Here is a 17,241-nt window from a genome sequence, read left to right on the forward strand (position 1 = left end):
CTCTTTACAGAGGAAGGCAGATGGATTTCTTCTCTGAACTCTCCACTTAGTTAATGTGATGTGAATCCCAGCTTACCTGAGTCTAAGTGCCATGGGTCAGTAGCAGCTGACATTGGTGGGATGGTGAGGGGAGATGCCCCGCAGTTGGATTCCACCAGTTCTCCTTTGATGTGAACGTGAGAGGAGGCGTTGGTAGGTCTCAGAGCTGCTTTGAGTGGAGCAATCTGGTTGAACTGTACTCTTGATAGACAGCCCGTGAATCCTGGGGTGTTGTATTTATATATATCTTGGTCAATCTTCCCAATTTCTATGGGAAATTGAAGAGAGAAAAAAATTAATCAAAACGATTCATTGCTTTTGAAAGCACAGTTGGTCTGAGCACTTAGATTCTCAGAGCACAGTGCCCAAGTCTGTCTCTCAGGGATACAGAGACCATGTCATACCTTGACAGGTTTTCTTTACATTTCATTATAGATTAAAGCTGGAAACCTTCAGGTCTTGGTGTGACTCAGTTTCACTGCTATGCTATCATTAAAATGAAAGGCTGGCATGTAGGAGTCAGTGAAGGAGTCATCAAAGAACAAAAGGGTAGGGAAAAAAATCTTTTTCCTGAGAAAAATGGTGGAAGAGAAGGCAGAAGAACATCCATGGCCGGGGTCTCTCCTCCCAGCTGAGAGAGATGCTGCTGAGAGAGATGCCCCTTCCTTAACCCTAGCCTGTTGCCACCTAGCTCCTCTCAGTGGGCCTGACCAAATCCTGGTCACTCCTGTCCCCCTCCTGTCTACTTGCCTGGAGACCAAGTCTCCCTTCTCTTGAGTACCAAGCATCCCTTCACCAGAGAGCAAAGGATCCCTTCACCAGAGGACCACGTGTCCCTCTGGTCTGGGGTGGAAAACCACCACCTCCAGTATCCTGCAGTAGCGAGAAGTGGCAGGAGCCCATCCACCTCTGCTGGAGGCCAGGGAGGGGCAGCACTTATGCTCCTGTGCCTTTGCAACCAAGGCTATGTCAGCTGAGAGCCTGCTGTCGGTCACTTGGCTGCTGTGGGCTGACAGACAAGCTGGCAGGTGGCATCCGTGAGCTGAGCACAGGGCTCCGCTGCCACTCTCCAGAATGGCTGCTGTCTCTCAAAGTCACTCCCCAGGTAGTTTTATCCCGTCTAAAACACCAGTTGAGATAACCCCAAAATCATGCAAAATGTGACACATATACTATCCAGCAACCTGCAGGATGCTCCCAGCTGTTTTAATTCTGCCAGGACCTGTTGCAACAGCCTGAGTCACAACCTAAACAAAACTGTTACTCTTCGTCAGCTGTCTGCATTAGAGGGGTATTAACATTTCAAAACCTCTCTGCAGTGTCTAATATCCTATTTACATGGCAGTGGGGAATTTGGCTTCCTTTCTTGTATGGTAGCAGAGAATGAATGGACACATGGAAGCATCATGTTTGTGCTGTACCAGGGACTATTGCTCCAGAGCCACCAAGACACTTCCAACCACCTTTCCTGGGGTTGGCAGGTTAATGCCTTTCCCTTAAAGTTGGTGGAAAAAGTCATACTGAGCTGAGCAAAGCAACATGGTATCCCAGAGACAGAGAAAAGGGAACAGTCCCATTCAAAAGCAACGTTCAGACAGGAATGAGGATAAAGGTTTAAAAAAATTATGCTTCTGGAAAAAAAAAAGCCTGTAAATAACAAGATTGTGTCATAAAAAAGAAAGAAAGGAAAACAGAGGCAGGAAAGAGATGCTTCTTCTGAGAGGTGTGAGGAGAAAGTGGGAAAGTACTTTAAGGGTTTGGGGATGATCTGGGAACCAAAGCACATCTGGATTTTTCTATCAAAAAATTATCAAATCAGAATTATTAGAAAATGCATTACTAATCTTTTGAAAGTGTCTGTGCTCAGTTCTAACCAAACCAGGATCAATTATATGAGGTCTGAGCTGTTTACTGGGGGCTCCCTAAAAACTACCGTGATATACATGTCAGTGTATTCCTAAGAGTACTGAGAGCTTTGCATCAGTGATACGTACAAGGAGTTTTGAGACTACAAACCAGACAGGTCATTTCAAAACCACTTTATTTTTGGGATTTATACATTAAACATGAAGTGGGAGAAAATGAGTGGAAACTGATCAAATCTCGATCATGACTGAAACAGCTTCTTGGTTTTCACACAGAACTAAGGTATACCGTTTCTGTCTCTGCAATCATATTAGAATGATAAACATACAACATTTAAGTCCCCTCCACACCCAGCATAAGGCACAAAACTAAGAGGCATAATGTGAAAATTACTTGCATTAGATCCTTATATACTCTGCTATACAAGAATGGATTTTCTATTCCCCTCATTTTCCCTTTCCTTTCCTGTTTGAGAATATTCTTTCTGTACTAGTGCTTATCCAGCCTGTATCAATGTTATAGCCACATTTCGCAAGCTGGCAGTGAGCAGTGACTGTCACCTGTGACAAAGTGGAAACATCCTCAGGACTCAGCTAGAGACCTTCTTAAATGCTTAGAATAATTGCATTATGCACATCTTTCATCCATCTCTCCTTTAAAAAAGTAGTTTGACCAAACCATTAGGAATATCTCCTTCAAAAATTTTATAGTAAGTAAAGAACTCACACTTGCACGCACACTTTACATAGTTAGTAGAAAAGCTGTACAAAAGCCAGAGTTCATGCATTTGAATACTACCTGTAGACCACATCACTCAGACAAGGTTCCTATCTGACCACAATGTTCACTCTCTCTTACTTCAATAAAGTATTCATGGAATATTCAGTGAATAGTTCCAATTCTGAAAAATCCTTACAATCTAAGAAACAATTACAACAAGACCATATTTCTCTTTAAACACTGTAACTATTGTCACTAACAGTTCAGTGATTCCATTCACATTTTTATATATTCTGTGGATCTTCATGCAGAAGCTAATAGCCTCCCACTCACCAGTTCTGAATGACAGGAACAAAGAGCCATGAATATGATTGTGCTTCAGCAGCTTCAGATTTAGCAGCTTCAGCACCATGCTTCTCTAACTCCATAAATAACTGACGGATACTATACCCTGAAAGAATTAAAAAATACCACCCTACCCTCCCCAACGAGGCACCTTGCTGAAGTCCTGCATTTTTTTCAAAACATTCCACAAGTAATGGCTGTGCAAGTCACCTCATGCAAATTTACCACGAGCTTTCATCACATCAATGCTAAAACAATACAGATTGACTTCTATGACTGTACACATGTTCTTTCCCGTGCATGTCCCACGAGGCTCTACACACTGATACTCTCTGATGTTAGGTCATTATACTTTGTCTCCCTGTGTATTTGAGCCTGCTATAAACCCGTTCCTAGGGAGTGTAATGATTGCATAATGAAATATGTCTTTTTTTCTCATGACTAAAATTCAATTTTCTCCCTATAACATACAGGGGAGAAAAAGAAAAGATTGTTAAGAGTCACATTATTTAAAAAAAGGAAATGTACATTGCAACTACTTCGCATGGTTCTAATTTTCAGCACATAAGCTAGTGCAAAGTCATATAAATATTACAGTATGTAGTATCATCATTACCTAACAGCAACATTTATATTATTGCTTTCAGATCTGATGCAGCAATTTCCTGCTGGCAACTTACCCTCGAGCACTTCTGTAATGAAAGACTTCAAAAAAGACAACTTATAGGCCCTTTTTACTTCAACTGTTTTTAACCATTTGCTGCCTAGACCACATAATGTGCTGACTTGAGATGAAGACCATGATTATGGTCTTCATCACTCAGATGAACCCATTCTAGCACAGATACCTTGCAGTATACAAATCATTAACATTAAACATACACACAGTAACTATGCAATTGCCTACCCAGGTTACCTAAACATTTTAAAAATATATATAACTAGCACACAGTATACAAAAAATCTCACAGATGCTGCCCTATATCTTGTGTGTTATTCACCAGAGATATATTTAACATCAATTACTTGTTATTTATGTTTTGTTATCTCTTTATTAGTAAAAAGATACAGGAATTTAATCCTCAGTTACTCATTTTGATTTCAGGGCTTACTTTCCATGATTGTGGCAGAAACATGCCACATACTGATGAAAATAATACCATTTCTCTACTGAAAATTATGTGCTACTACAGAAGAAGCTCTTTATCACCTAGGTGAAAAGATGTAAGGAACATTATTTTCAAGCATATTTATGACACAAGGCACCATTACCAAGTACCCAACAAGTTGAAATTGATTATTCAATGAATCTAGAAGAAAACAAGCAGCAATAAATTGTATAGAGAGAAAAATTGTGGAAAAGTAACAAATGTATAGAGGGAAAACCTGTGCATAAGTAACAAATGTGTAAGTAGCACATAATTACATTAATCAGTGTAATTAGGTTATCTGGTTTTTAAGCTTTTTTGCTCTTACTACATTACCTGTAGGTGCAGAGTTGTGGCTTCTGCCTAGGCAGTATTACAAGAGAAACAAATAAACAGTTTGATTCAGATTATTACCCATGTTGACCTAGTTAGCATGCATCTGATGAACTACTTGTAGAAGCAGACACATTGCCAAATATAGCTTTTTATCTACTCTTTCTCTCCCTTTTCTACTTTCCATACCTATCAGTAAAAGATTTACAGAGTAGCTTACAGGGCCACAGCATTTCTAATAGCACAAAAAAGTTATTGCATTGCTGGAGACGTCCAGCTCCACTTAATTTTACCATCTATTTTTTATACACTCTTGTAGCATCACTTAGAAAGACAAAATGATAGCCTGATATAGCAGAAAAACAGATCGTGTATTTGGTCCCATAGCCCTGAGCAGGTTTTGGACAGATGAAGAGCTACTTTTTATTTATGTAAAGTTCCCCACGTCAGGATCCTAGAACATTTCGGATGTACACAAGGCTCTGCAGCACAAAGCTGTGCAATCCAGCACAGTACTGTGCCACATCAGTATCATCATGCCACATGTGGAAAGATGGCCTTGGACTGTATTATACATGGACCTTGAAAAGTGGGAGAGAAGTCAGCCACAAAGAAAGAGGGAAACATTCCCACTGCAAATCTTTATAAACCTACAAAACATGGTTTTACTAAATGTGTGTGCTGAGCATCTTTGCTGAATATCTTCTCTATTCTAGCTATCTCTGCATTTTTTTTTCTTGATGGGCTCTGAAATGCATATCAATACAGAAGGTTATAATAAATTCTGAACCTTGCACAGTGTTCCTTACATACAGAGAGGATGCAGATATCTATTTACTGTGAATTATGCTCCATTAAGAAGGAAATGTAACAGAACTTGAAGTACAGTTTGCGGGTATGCACTACCATGTCTGAAATAAATATCCTCTTATGAATTCCTTTGGAGTTTTCCAGTGGTGCCCTTCAAAGTAGAAATAAGGCACAGCCAAGGGTACTTATTCTAGCTTAGCAAGGCTCTTGGTAACTCTTATAGAAATCTAGCTCTTCTTTGTTTCCTGATAGTAGGAAAGCTTTACCCAAACTAGCCCACAACGGGGCAGGGAGAAGAAAAGCACTATATACTGGTATGATTTTGGTCATGACAGAAGATACCTTTTAAACAAAGTAAAGTCTCAGAAGCAGAACCAAAGCTCTTTCAGTTCAATTTACTGAAAAGACTACTTTTACACAATTTACACAAGACATCAATTTAGTTTTGCCTTGGAAATGGTAAAAAATCCAGCTGTTTGGATTCAGGACAATGACCTGTTTATTTGCTCCCATTTACACTCAGAAATAGAACAGCTTAATGATTTTGGAAAGAGAGTAGCCACATCGGCAGTGGGAAAAGTTCAGCTTTCCCATGGGGTGGTATTTCTGGCTGAACTACCAGGATGCTCTGCTATTTCACTTGAGATCAAGCATCCACCTGGGTAGACTGAAGGTAATCCATTATAAATCTCTACAACCCTTCTGCTAGTGGTACTAAATTGACCCTAAACTGTATAATATTTTAATAGACTGCACAGGTGAATTCACAAATTCAATTAAATGAACCACTAATTGCTTTTGGGTCAACCTCAGCAATAGATTTTTCTCTTAGAAATAAAGTACCATGTGCTTCCTTGTCCCCTGTACTCAGAAAGATATCTTGTTATGTTACCCACTGCTCAAAGATCAGCTCAATCAGCATCCTAACCATCTCTCTGTTATGGCGTCAGGCTTCACATAATAGAAAGCAGTTTAAACTCTGCTGAAAGGAAGCTATTGATTTCAGGAATTTACAGTCTACAGAGATCACTTATTTGATGCCTAGATGAGCCCTTCAATGCAACATCAAACTGTAGCATATATTAATACTTGCGAGCTGGCATGGTGTAAAAAACTGACAGAATAAATCAATTAGTTTGAACCACAGTCATAGGGAGAACCTATCTGGAGTGTCATAGACCTTTAGCCACAGGGCTAAAAAGTCCATGTCAGAAGCAATTACTATACATCCAAAAGAGAGATAACACCAGGCAAAGGGAAAATGACATTCTGACGCATCACCTGGGTCTTCTGATGAACATCCTGCAGTATGAAGATCAAGCATTTGTTTGCTTACTGGCTGTTTATATCTTCTCTGTCCTAAGATCAGCAATTTCTATATCAAAAAAAGCATACTAATAACACTTGACTGTGTAGATAACATGTGATATCAGATATACCAAACACTCACTGAACAAAGAAAAGAAGCTGAACTCTCAGAGCTATGTTTAAAGAGCTGTACTTAATGTAAAACCTGAAGATGTGTAATGGGGGCTGAACTAAGCTACTCTAAAGACTTTTCATGGCCCTCAAACTTCCCTGGCTTTTAACTTGTTTCTGAAGTAAAATTCAGTATGTGGTACAAACAGGGTAAAACAATATGGATTTTATTTTGTCCATTACTCAAAAATGAGCTAGTGCATACTGCCTTTCTGAACACTCTTATCAGTGGAACAAGATGCTTATTTATGGAGAACATGTTGCAGGGGTGCTGGGGGCAGCAAAAGGCTGAGAGGCCCCTGGAAATGAGGACCTGAGCTTCACAAGACACACAGGCAAAAGACTACCAACTACTCTTCATGTAAAATCTAAAATCCTGTGCAGCAGACAGGGTTTTTTAAGTCCACAGGTCTGCAAGGGCCAGATGGTATCCAGATGCTTCCCCACACATCCCCTTCCCATACATTTAAGCTCCCAGGGGCCTGCAGGGATGGAAGAAATATAGTGAGAAGCTGTGGGGTGGCCTCCAGCCCCCACTGGGTTGAAACAGCCATCCTGTCACTCCCTCTTTTGGCATATCATGATGGACTCGCCCATCCCCTTCACCTTGGATCCATGATCAGGTCCCAGAGTCAGATGCCTCAAGAGACTTCTATAAGTGATTGCTTTCCAGAGCCTTCAGGCACTGCTCACAGTGTGGCCCTATCATGTGTCATGGTCCTTCTATGCCTATTTTAACTTTTTCTTTGTAACTTTGTGTTACTTGTAACATTTCTGGTTTCCTTTTATAAGAAGTTATAGCTTGTATGAAATAATTTTGTGTAACAGTTTATGTCTAGGCTGACAACCTCGTTGATTATCCACTGAAATACAGAGAAGATGCTGTTTATGGTCTATAAAGCACTGTGCCAGAAACAAAGGAATTAACATTATCCCAGCAGTGCCAACTGATACTGTTGCACAGCAAACACATGGTGCTTTCATTTGCTGACACTTCAGAAATGGCCTTTCCACCCATGGTGCAAGGAAGAGAAAAATTACTTATGAAGACTGTAACAGTTCAGTGCATGTTTTAGTTGCAGCAGCAGCTTTATTAGACTTGCCCAAACAAAGGCCATTCCTGATACTTTCTGCACAAACTAAAAATGACTGAACCAGGTGAAAAATATACAAGATCAGAGAATCTGAGCTGGCCTAGAAGCTGTGCTGCAGCCCTGGAGCACTTCCAAAACCCAGTCACTGGCAGAGGAGTTATGGCTTTCGGGTCACGCTGTAATGGAGACAGTAAATCACTGGCATGAAATACACTCCTATCAGAGTCCCATTATTGCAGGAATAATAAACACTAGTGCTGAACTGCAGCTCCTCAGTCAAAAAAGGCACTGTGAAGAATGCTATGAAATGGAGATGTTATTTGACAGCAGCCTGGTTTGACATTGCCACAAATGAAGAGGGTTTGAGAACAAGCTGGATTTTTTTTCCTGCTCTTCTGTACTGATAATATAATTACTGAATGGTTCAAGATTTTATATTGGATGTACATTTTCCTGGAATCTTTCATTTTAAAATGTTATGTATAGCCAACAACAATTATTAAGAAATTCACACTGCCTTTTAAAGAAAAGGGAATTAATTGATACTTCAAGGTTCTTAGTAATTGCATTATAAACCCCACAAAAGTAAGGCCAACAGTAAAAGTGAACACCATTCTTTCAAGGAAACAAGTAACTTTTTCACATTTTGCTACTGACTTGCTGTATAACCTTGAGTAAGTCATTTCATGCCAAACTCTGTCTCTCCCTCTTAGTAGGACTTAGAGAATTCTCCCAACTCTAGTTGAGATCTGTCTCAAGGTGTTTTGAGAATCTAAGTTAAAAAAAGGTATGGACATTGCTTTTAGATATGAAAAGAAAAAGAAAGTTTTTTTTAAACACCCCACAAATTTCTAATGACTTTGGAAAGGTCACTCATGGAGATACAGATTGTATGGCACATTTGCATGGATAAAAAAGATTGTATGACACATTCTATTCCCAAGGGTAATAGAACAATTCAAAATCAAGGAAAAAGAGAAGAAATACTAAGTTTCTAGTGATCCTTTGTTGCCAAAGAATGATACCCGCCATTCAGATATCAGCTGAAAGTCTTGATTTTGGCAGAAGTCTTCAAATGTTCCCAGTCAAGAGTGGCTGCTGAGAAGTGTTCAGCCGGGGGTAGAACCTCAATGGGAGAGAACAGTCAGCTCTGTGCCAGTGGGACCAAAACTCCCGCTGGTTTTGTGGAAAGAGAGACTTCTCTGTACATAAATTACTCTTTGTAACCAACTATGAGTGTTAATAAAGTCATTTCATAAATTTGTGTACCATTTTATTTTTCCTCTGGACGACTAATCATTCTCCTTGGCCACCAGAGACAAAAAAGCTCAGCCTGTTGTTTAAAGGAGGAATTCCAAATGTAGGGAGAGTTAAAAAGGAAGACCATTCACCTAGATGATAGCCCAAGCTGACAGAACAGCACACTAATATTGTTCATTCAGGCCGTACCACCTACCTTGACTGAAAACCCTCCTGGCAGCTAATGGAAATTTTTTGATTGAGAAGCAAAGTGCTCAGCACACACTAATGTAACCCACCAAGCTGCAGAAATCAGCAGTTCTCAAGTCAAAACTGTATAAGAAGTATTTCACTGTCATTTCAAGAACAATTTTCTTTTTTTATCCCATCCTCTATCCTTTTGACATGATGCAAGAGCAATTAGATCACTGGCAAAGTAACTAAATAATTTTATCATCATAGATATCAGTGTGGAAAAAAGCTGTTATCACAGTCAGAATATCCTCAGAATTAGCTGGTACACTGTATTTCAGCAGGATTTATAAGCCCATTCTTCTTTACGGTAATGATAAATAACCTTGACATCATCCTTCATAACCCTTAGAGAAGGATATAAAACACATACATTTTGCATTACTATGCAAAAGAAATATGCAGTTTTATTCATATTGTTTGCCTAAATGTGCTTCTGTGTCTTATGGAAGCTGGCTGCAACATAACATAGCAAATGCTTTTCAGGCCAGAAGGTAAATAAATAACCAAGTAAGTCTTTTGCAGCCTGTAGTCAAATGTAATGTGTCTTGGCTAAAGCCCAGTGCATTTTGTTATATTGTGCATTTGTTAGAACTCTATTAAAATAACATCATTTCAGTCTGATAATTCCTTTGCATTTTAATGGGTATTCTTCTATGACTATCTGCAAACGATGTCCTAATACGTTTTTCATTCTATATCACCAGCCTCAAATATCCTAGTAAAACTGCAGTCTCATCAGAGTAGGTAGGCTGAAATTCTCTTTCTTGCCTCACTCCCCCCTTGCCTATCTTACTGTCTTACTTGGAGATGGTAAAAAAGCTAGATAAGCATTTGAAGAAGGTTCATACTAGAAAATAATTTTTTCAGTAAAATACTATTTTTATTCATATAACACTTACGTCTTATAGTAACCTTATGTATTTGTAAAACTTGTGGGGTCTTGTTCTTTTTTATGATTAAAAAGGTAAGGATATGTTAAGAAACCACTTTTAGGGATGTTAGTATCACAAAGATAAAACTTCTTCAGCAGTTTCACATCATTTTTCTTATTTATTTCAAAGAAATCCATTGGTTTTGCAACTACAACATTGGATTTCAACACAATGTAATATATAAATAGAATGTTTCTCTGGAATTGCCTTTTTCAGAATATATGCATGTTGCTACATTATGAATAAGCAATGATCTTTCCAAGTAGTGGCATTTTTAATTCTGTTATCAAAAGCCTGAAAATAGCAAGCAAATGAAAAGCAGAATGCCAGCAAGAATGAGATGCTATAACTTAGTAGGTCATTTTTTCTTCCAATATTTTCCTTCTGCTTTACTTCTTCAGTTGGTATTTAATTTTTCTCAGATCAAAACATTCACTTTTTGTATAGACAACACCAACTTAGCTGTAGTACTGAAAACCACCATTTATTTTAACAGCAGGAAAAATACTGCAGGACAGTGAAGGGAAAAAGAATCAATTTAATTTCTGAGAAGCAATTTCTTTTATAGTTGGGGTTTTTTTCCAGTATTGTATGCTTCACAATTTGAAGCCGAGCAATTTATATTTGAACAGTCTCTATTATGTCTCAAAGTCAGTGATGGGGTTGATCCAAAAAATGCTTTTGCTTCTTTTCTTTGTTCCAAGTATGAAATACACTTTTGTATTTCCTCTCTTGGAACATGCTTATGTATAATAAATTCACTTCTGCAAAGTATTTGTTATTCGATGCACAATGTCAAATTATCATAAAAATTTAACAGCCACATTAGATAGATCAATGACTTATCTAATTCATTGCTCTCTCTTAGAAAAAAAAAAGTGACTGATACAGCTTATTCACAAGTAGTGTAACAGCATTGAGCATGTAAAATGATCCTCTCCCAGAACACCTTTTCAGCCTCCCATAAACATGGGCTTTAAACCTTTCTCAGACAAAGGTTACATCTTACCTTTTATATTTAGCTACCAGTAGAACCGTCTTCTATGAATGTGCCCAGTCTTTTCAGAAACCATAAATGCTGCTGACCTTCACAGCATCCCACATCAGTGAGTTCCAGTGCTGAACTACTAACTCTGGGACAAATAACCTTCTACAGCTCATTTTAAGTCTACAGCCTGGCAAAGGTAATCGAGTGTGTCAACTTTTTGTGTTGTGGAAACCACTGCACACCTCCTCCATTATAGGACTGTACTGTTTCAAAATTTGGGTGGACCAACTATATCACCTAAGAAGAGAGCTCTCAGTCTTTTGTTTAAAAGGAACCTTAATGCACTTTAGTTAGAGTATCAAAGCTCAGCAGAAGATGCTCTCCACCCTTAGGCAGTGGAAATTATGATTTGATAAAAAATAAAATGTAAAAGCATTACACTATAATCTGGAAACCAAAAAATGCTCCTTCATTCAATAAATGCACTGGAGATGATAGAAATATGTGCAGTTTCATGCCAGACAACAAAATTCACTCCATGAGAAAACAGTAAGGAATATGTATAGCTTAACTGGACATTTATTGCTTTTCAGATAAGACACAGAATATTACATGCCAGTCCTCAGTGTGCATATTTTTTTCAGTTTCTATGATCTGCTCATCCACAGTCTTATTCAGTAGGTAATGATCATAGACATTTTGACAAAACGACACAGATCTGGGTGTGTGGAGTGATGATGGAAGAACAGAACCAGACAACAAGCAAGGACTCAGAGACTACCTTTGTATCTCATTAGATGGTGTAAACTGAACACTTCTAGCTGGCCTAAACCAAACTGTCCACTACCAACATGCTTTATCATTATTATTATTATTACATCCAAACATGGAATAATATGCTGGAGTAACATCTGAGGGCACAATGCCATTTGCAGTATAGTGGCTTTGTTAACAGCTGTAACAAGTGATCCCACCCAAATACTGAAGCAGAGCTTTGAGTGTTTCTTATCCCAAACCTATTACATTTCTTTGGAGGAACAAGGAAACCTTTGATCAAGCTGCAATAAAAACTAATATAAAAAATATTAGAATCCTAGCATCTCGTTATTCTTGCTCTATTAAAATAGGACATTAAGTTGATGATACTATACTGACAAGACATACTGTCATTTGCTTAATTTTCTTAAATCTTGTACATGATTAAACACTCGGTGTTGCATCGGCTGAATCAGACAGCAGACATGCCTAACACAGGGCTGCTTATTAACTTACTTCTTTTACAACCAGTTCGCATAAAAAATAAACAAAAACTTACAGGTGGATCGCAGCACCAGCGCCAGAAGATGATCTAAATCAGATTGCCCTTCTTCGTCCCTTGGAGCTGCCTGTCCCTCTTTCCCCCAGCCCCCGACTAAACGTAGCCCCACGCAGAGAGAAAACGTGTAAGGTAAGGTCGGGAAACCCCAAATACCAGACGGGCACCACGGACACGCCTCGCAGCTTTGTTCTGGCACCAGAGATGCGCTCACCTACTTGGCGAGCGGCGTCTCCCCCGCCGGCGGCGGCCAAAGGGGCTCCCCCGCCCGAGCTCCTGGACACCCCGCGCGCGCTGCCGCGGGCACCGCGTCCCTCCCGCCCCCTTCCAGGCTGAGAACCGGCGCCACCTCATCACACGAGTGTCCCAAGTGCGCGGGGTGTCCCAGCTGGCGCAGCACCGCGGGCTGCCGTGCCCCCCGACCCGCAGGACGAGCCTCCCCAGCCCTCCAGCCCCAGCATACAGGCTACCTGCCGTCTGTCTCGGCCCTGCCCTCTGCACTCTCGGGGGTCCCAGCCGGGAGCGGCGGGGCAGCGGCGGCAGCAGCGCCCCGCACGGCAGAGCTGCGGTGCGAAGCGGGCGGAAAACGCGGAGCGGAGCGCAGCCTCCCCGGCCTCACTGATGCGGGTGGGAATACACGGACTGGATCTACAGGGAGAGTGGGCGCGGGCGGAGGGGCGGAGTGGGGGAAGCAGGTGCGGTGGGGTGGTCCCCGGACTTCTTGGTAGAAGATGCTGCTCAGCATGAAGGACCGGTGATGTCAAACAGGGGAAATGTAGCTAAAGGTTATTATGGTATTTGATAGGTTATGAAAGGCATAGTTAAAAAATATTTTTGCTTTTAATTTACTCGCATAGAAGTGTGAGGAAAGTCAAATAAGAACCTGCATAGAATGGTTTTAAAAAGTTAAAATTACTGAGATGACTTCACTTGCTCTCTTTTAAGATGACAGAGGGGAGACTCTGCAGCCTGCCTACAAGGCACTGGAAAAAGAAAGGATTAAAATCCATCTACTGACACAGATTATGAGACCACTTATCATCCATATATTATCCATCTATTATCCCTCTATTAACACAGAGATTATCTATTATCCATCTAACACAGATTACAAGACCACTATTATCCATCTATTATCCATCTATTATCTATTAACACAGAGATTATGAGACCACCTCTTCCTTCTCTCAGCTCTTCAGACCGACAAGTGCCTCTTTGCCCTCTCTGCTTCTCCCAGCTTCACCACCAACTTCCTCTTCCGTCCCTGCTCCATCACCCATGCTACAAAATGTGCTGGAGGGAGAGGAGGAAGGCAGAAGAAGCAGATACAAGTTGGGGATTGACATAAACCCCGAAGAGTCAAAAGTGGTATAGGCTGCAGCTCACTGGGGATAGCTGGGATTGAAAATTGCTGTCTGCTGCCCATCTCTGCTTTGAACCCCAGCATGGATGCAGATGGTGCATGGCCTGGGGGGAAGGAGGCTGCCAGCACTGACTCAGGCCAAAAGTACCACTGCAGATGACAATATAATGCACTGGCCAGTGGGTAGATCATTATATGGGCCTGCTCAGCTTTTTTCTCCAATAAGGAGCTAGAAGTGAGTGAGTAAAGCAAAAAAAAAACCAGTACTCATCAGAAGAAGCTAATCTAAGACCCTTATTTGGCTAGCATGGTATCACAGCCACGCCAATTTAACTCACAATTTCAACATCCCATCTCTCTCCTGGACATTTCTATATTGTGCAGAACAGCAAAACTTTCACAAAGTCACTGCTGAATCATTCAACTCTTACTGCTAGAGAAATGACCAGAGTTAGCATCTTTGCAATAGTTTAGACAGAATATTTTATAGATATATTCCAGAAGACTTGCAACAAACGTGGTTTTGCAACAAACGTGGGTAGAGCCCTTCCCAAATCTTCGTTCACGAAGCCTAGCCATGATTCCAGAAGAAAAGCAATAGTTTCTCCTCTTCTTATTTTCAGGAGTACAGTACGGCTTACATATTCTTAGTGGGTTTTTTGGTTCTATGTTTTTCTGTGTGCTAAAAGGGGAACACTCATCAAAAATACACTTTCAAGTGTGAATTATGATTTATAAGCGTTTGCATTTTTGAAAAAGGAGCCTCTTCAGTTTAGTCTGGTCCCATCCCTTCTTATTTGTGCTGTATAAGTAAGGATGTATCTTCAAGAGTATTTGCCATAACATTTCATTAACACCACCACATGCACCAGCAGGTACTTTCCTCACTGAATGACCATAACATGGCCATATATTTAAAATTCTGGGTTGCTCACCTCTTCACTAGAATGGCTGATCTTTTCTGAGAGAAAACAGAAGCGGCAGCAAATACTTGACTGAAGGGCTTTTCCTATTTGGATTTATTAAATAAGAATATAAAATGGAGGACTTTATTGAACAAAATTTGCATTGACTGTACGTACAATCTCTGTATTTCTTGGAGAAGGCAATTTGAGACCTGTAAACCACTTCCATTGTAATTTTACTGAGTTCCAAGTCAGTTTTGATGTAACAAAATTGGATCCTGTTCTGTACAGGCACATGATGTCCTGGTCTGTTTTAGTATTTAACATAGAAAACTCACAGAGAGCTTCCCTAGTCCTCACAAGTAACACATGGACCTGCTCATTTTTATAATGGAAAAAAAATCAGTAAATGAGGAATCTTTAACTGGTGAATGGTTGTTTGTAATAATTCTAGTAGAGACAATATGCAATTTGTGTGAGCAGTAGTTCAACCTGAAGTAGTGAAGGCACTCAGAGCTTAGCAGAGAGCTGAAAGGTCTCTCAGCATGACAATCTGCAATTTAGAGATACTCAGACCACATTTAAATGAGCTGGCCCGAGTACTGGAAGCAGTTTAGCTGCAGAGGAACAGAACTCAGTGCAGGGAATTTATTCACCTCTTAGAAGTATAAAATAATAATTTAGTAGAAAAAGACCATGCCAGAATCAATTTTTAATTGCTTGTATTCATAAGCTCTGAATCTGAGATATAAACAAAGGGATTGAAAAATTCTCACTTATAATTACATTCTTGAGAGACAATTTGCGTGACAGGAATGTTAATTACAGAATGCTGGGGACAGCTTGGTAGGGAAGGAACATGTCACTGGCAGATTGCTGTTGGTGAATAACTTAAACCAGCATGATCTTAAATATGGGTGTCCCAACATGTATGCTAATAAAGTTCATGAAAAGGGTATGATAGACATGTCTGCTGTGTTTGGAAGAAATGCCGTCATTCTCATTTCCTAGAAACTTTAATTTTGGATGCTTGTGCTGGGATCTCATGCAGCCAGTAGTAAAGCATCATTAGATTATTGTTTTTTTTTCCTAAAAATTTTACGGACTATGACATAAGGTAATTAGTTTGGACTTCATTAGGAAGAGTAAAGAGGACTTAATCACTGGCCTGGAAGATGGTGGTTGCCTAGGGACCAACAATCATAACCTGATTATGTTCAATATGTGATGTATGTGCTATAAAAAGCCTATCTGGTCAAAGCTGAGGGAGATAATGAACAGCAGCGAGAGGGAGGAGACAAAGGAAGAAATCCATGGATGGAAGTGGATGTTTAAAAATAGCTTGTATCTCAAAGAACAAGGTTCCACACTTTATGCTTGTATCATATGAGGATGTGACAATTCCTTTTAATCAGGCAAAAATGACAAATAAAATCAAACCCATACATCAGGGTTCAGTACTGGGACCAGTGTTATTTAGTATCTTCATTAATGATATAGATGAAGGGATCAAGTGCATCCTCAGCAAATTTGCAGATGACACCAAGCAGAGTGGTGTGAAGGACGGGATGTCATCCAGAGGGACCTGGACAAGCTTGAGAAGTGGGCCTGTGGGAATCCCATGAGGTTTAACAAGAACAAATTCAAAGTGCTGCACCTGGGTCAGGGCAACCCTTGGTATCAATACAGGCTGGGGGATAAACAGATAGAGAGCAGCCCTGCCCAGAACAACTTGGGGGTGCTGATGGATCACAGACTGGATGTGAGCCAGCAATGTGTGCTCACAGGCCAGAAAACCAAGTGTGTTCTGGGTTGCATCAAGAGCAGTGCGGCCAGCAGTTTGAGAGAGGTGATTCTCCCTCTCTTATCTGTTTTCATGAGATCCCACCTGGAGCACTGTGTCTAGCTCTGGGTTCCCAACATAGGAAGGATGTTGGCCTCTTGGATGGAGTCCAGAGGAGGTCTACCAAGATGATTAGAGGGGTGGAGCAACTCTCCTATGAGGAAAGGTTGAGTGAATGGGGTTTGTTCAGCCTGCAAAAGAGAAGGCTTTGGGGTGACCTAATTGCAGTCTTCCAGCACTTGAAGAGAGTGTACAAGAATGATGGAGAGGGACTTTTTACAATAACATGTAGTGACAGGACAAGGGGAAATGGCTTCAAACTGAAAGAGTGTAGATTTAGATTAGATATTAGAAAGAAATTCTTTACTGTGAGGGTGGTGAGGCACTGGAACCACTTGTCCAGAGAAGTTTTTGATGCCCCATCCCTGTCAGTGTTCAAGGCCAGGTTGGATGAGGTTTTGACCAACCTGGTCTAGTGGAAGGAGTCTCTGTTCATGGCAGGGGGGTTGGAACTAGATAATCTTTAAGATCCCTTCTAATCCAGGCCATTCTATGATTTCATATTCT

General features: G+C 40.4%; 1 protein-coding gene across 2 annotated transcripts in view; it reads right to left on the bottom strand.

Annotated features, from left to right (window-relative positions):
• Positions 1–17,241, bottom strand: part of CNTNAP2 (contactin associated protein like 2) — a 1,044,217-nt gene that overhangs the window by 20,484 nt on the left and 1,006,492 nt on the right. For both annotated transcript variants that reach the window (XM_027675789.1, XM_027675790.1), the window contains one exon: positions 77–307. In XM_027675789.1, coding sequence (XP_027531590.1) covers positions 77–307 — 231 coding nt within the window. The remainder of the gene's footprint in view (positions 1–76; positions 308–17,241) is intronic.

This window comes from Neopelma chrysocephalum, unplaced genomic scaffold (assembly GCF_003984885.1).
Source record: "Neopelma chrysocephalum unplaced genomic scaffold, ASM398488v2 Primary Assembly neopelma1_26, whole genome shotgun sequence".
Classification (NCBI taxonomy): Eukaryota; Metazoa; Chordata; class Aves; order Passeriformes; family Pipridae; genus Neopelma; species Neopelma chrysocephalum.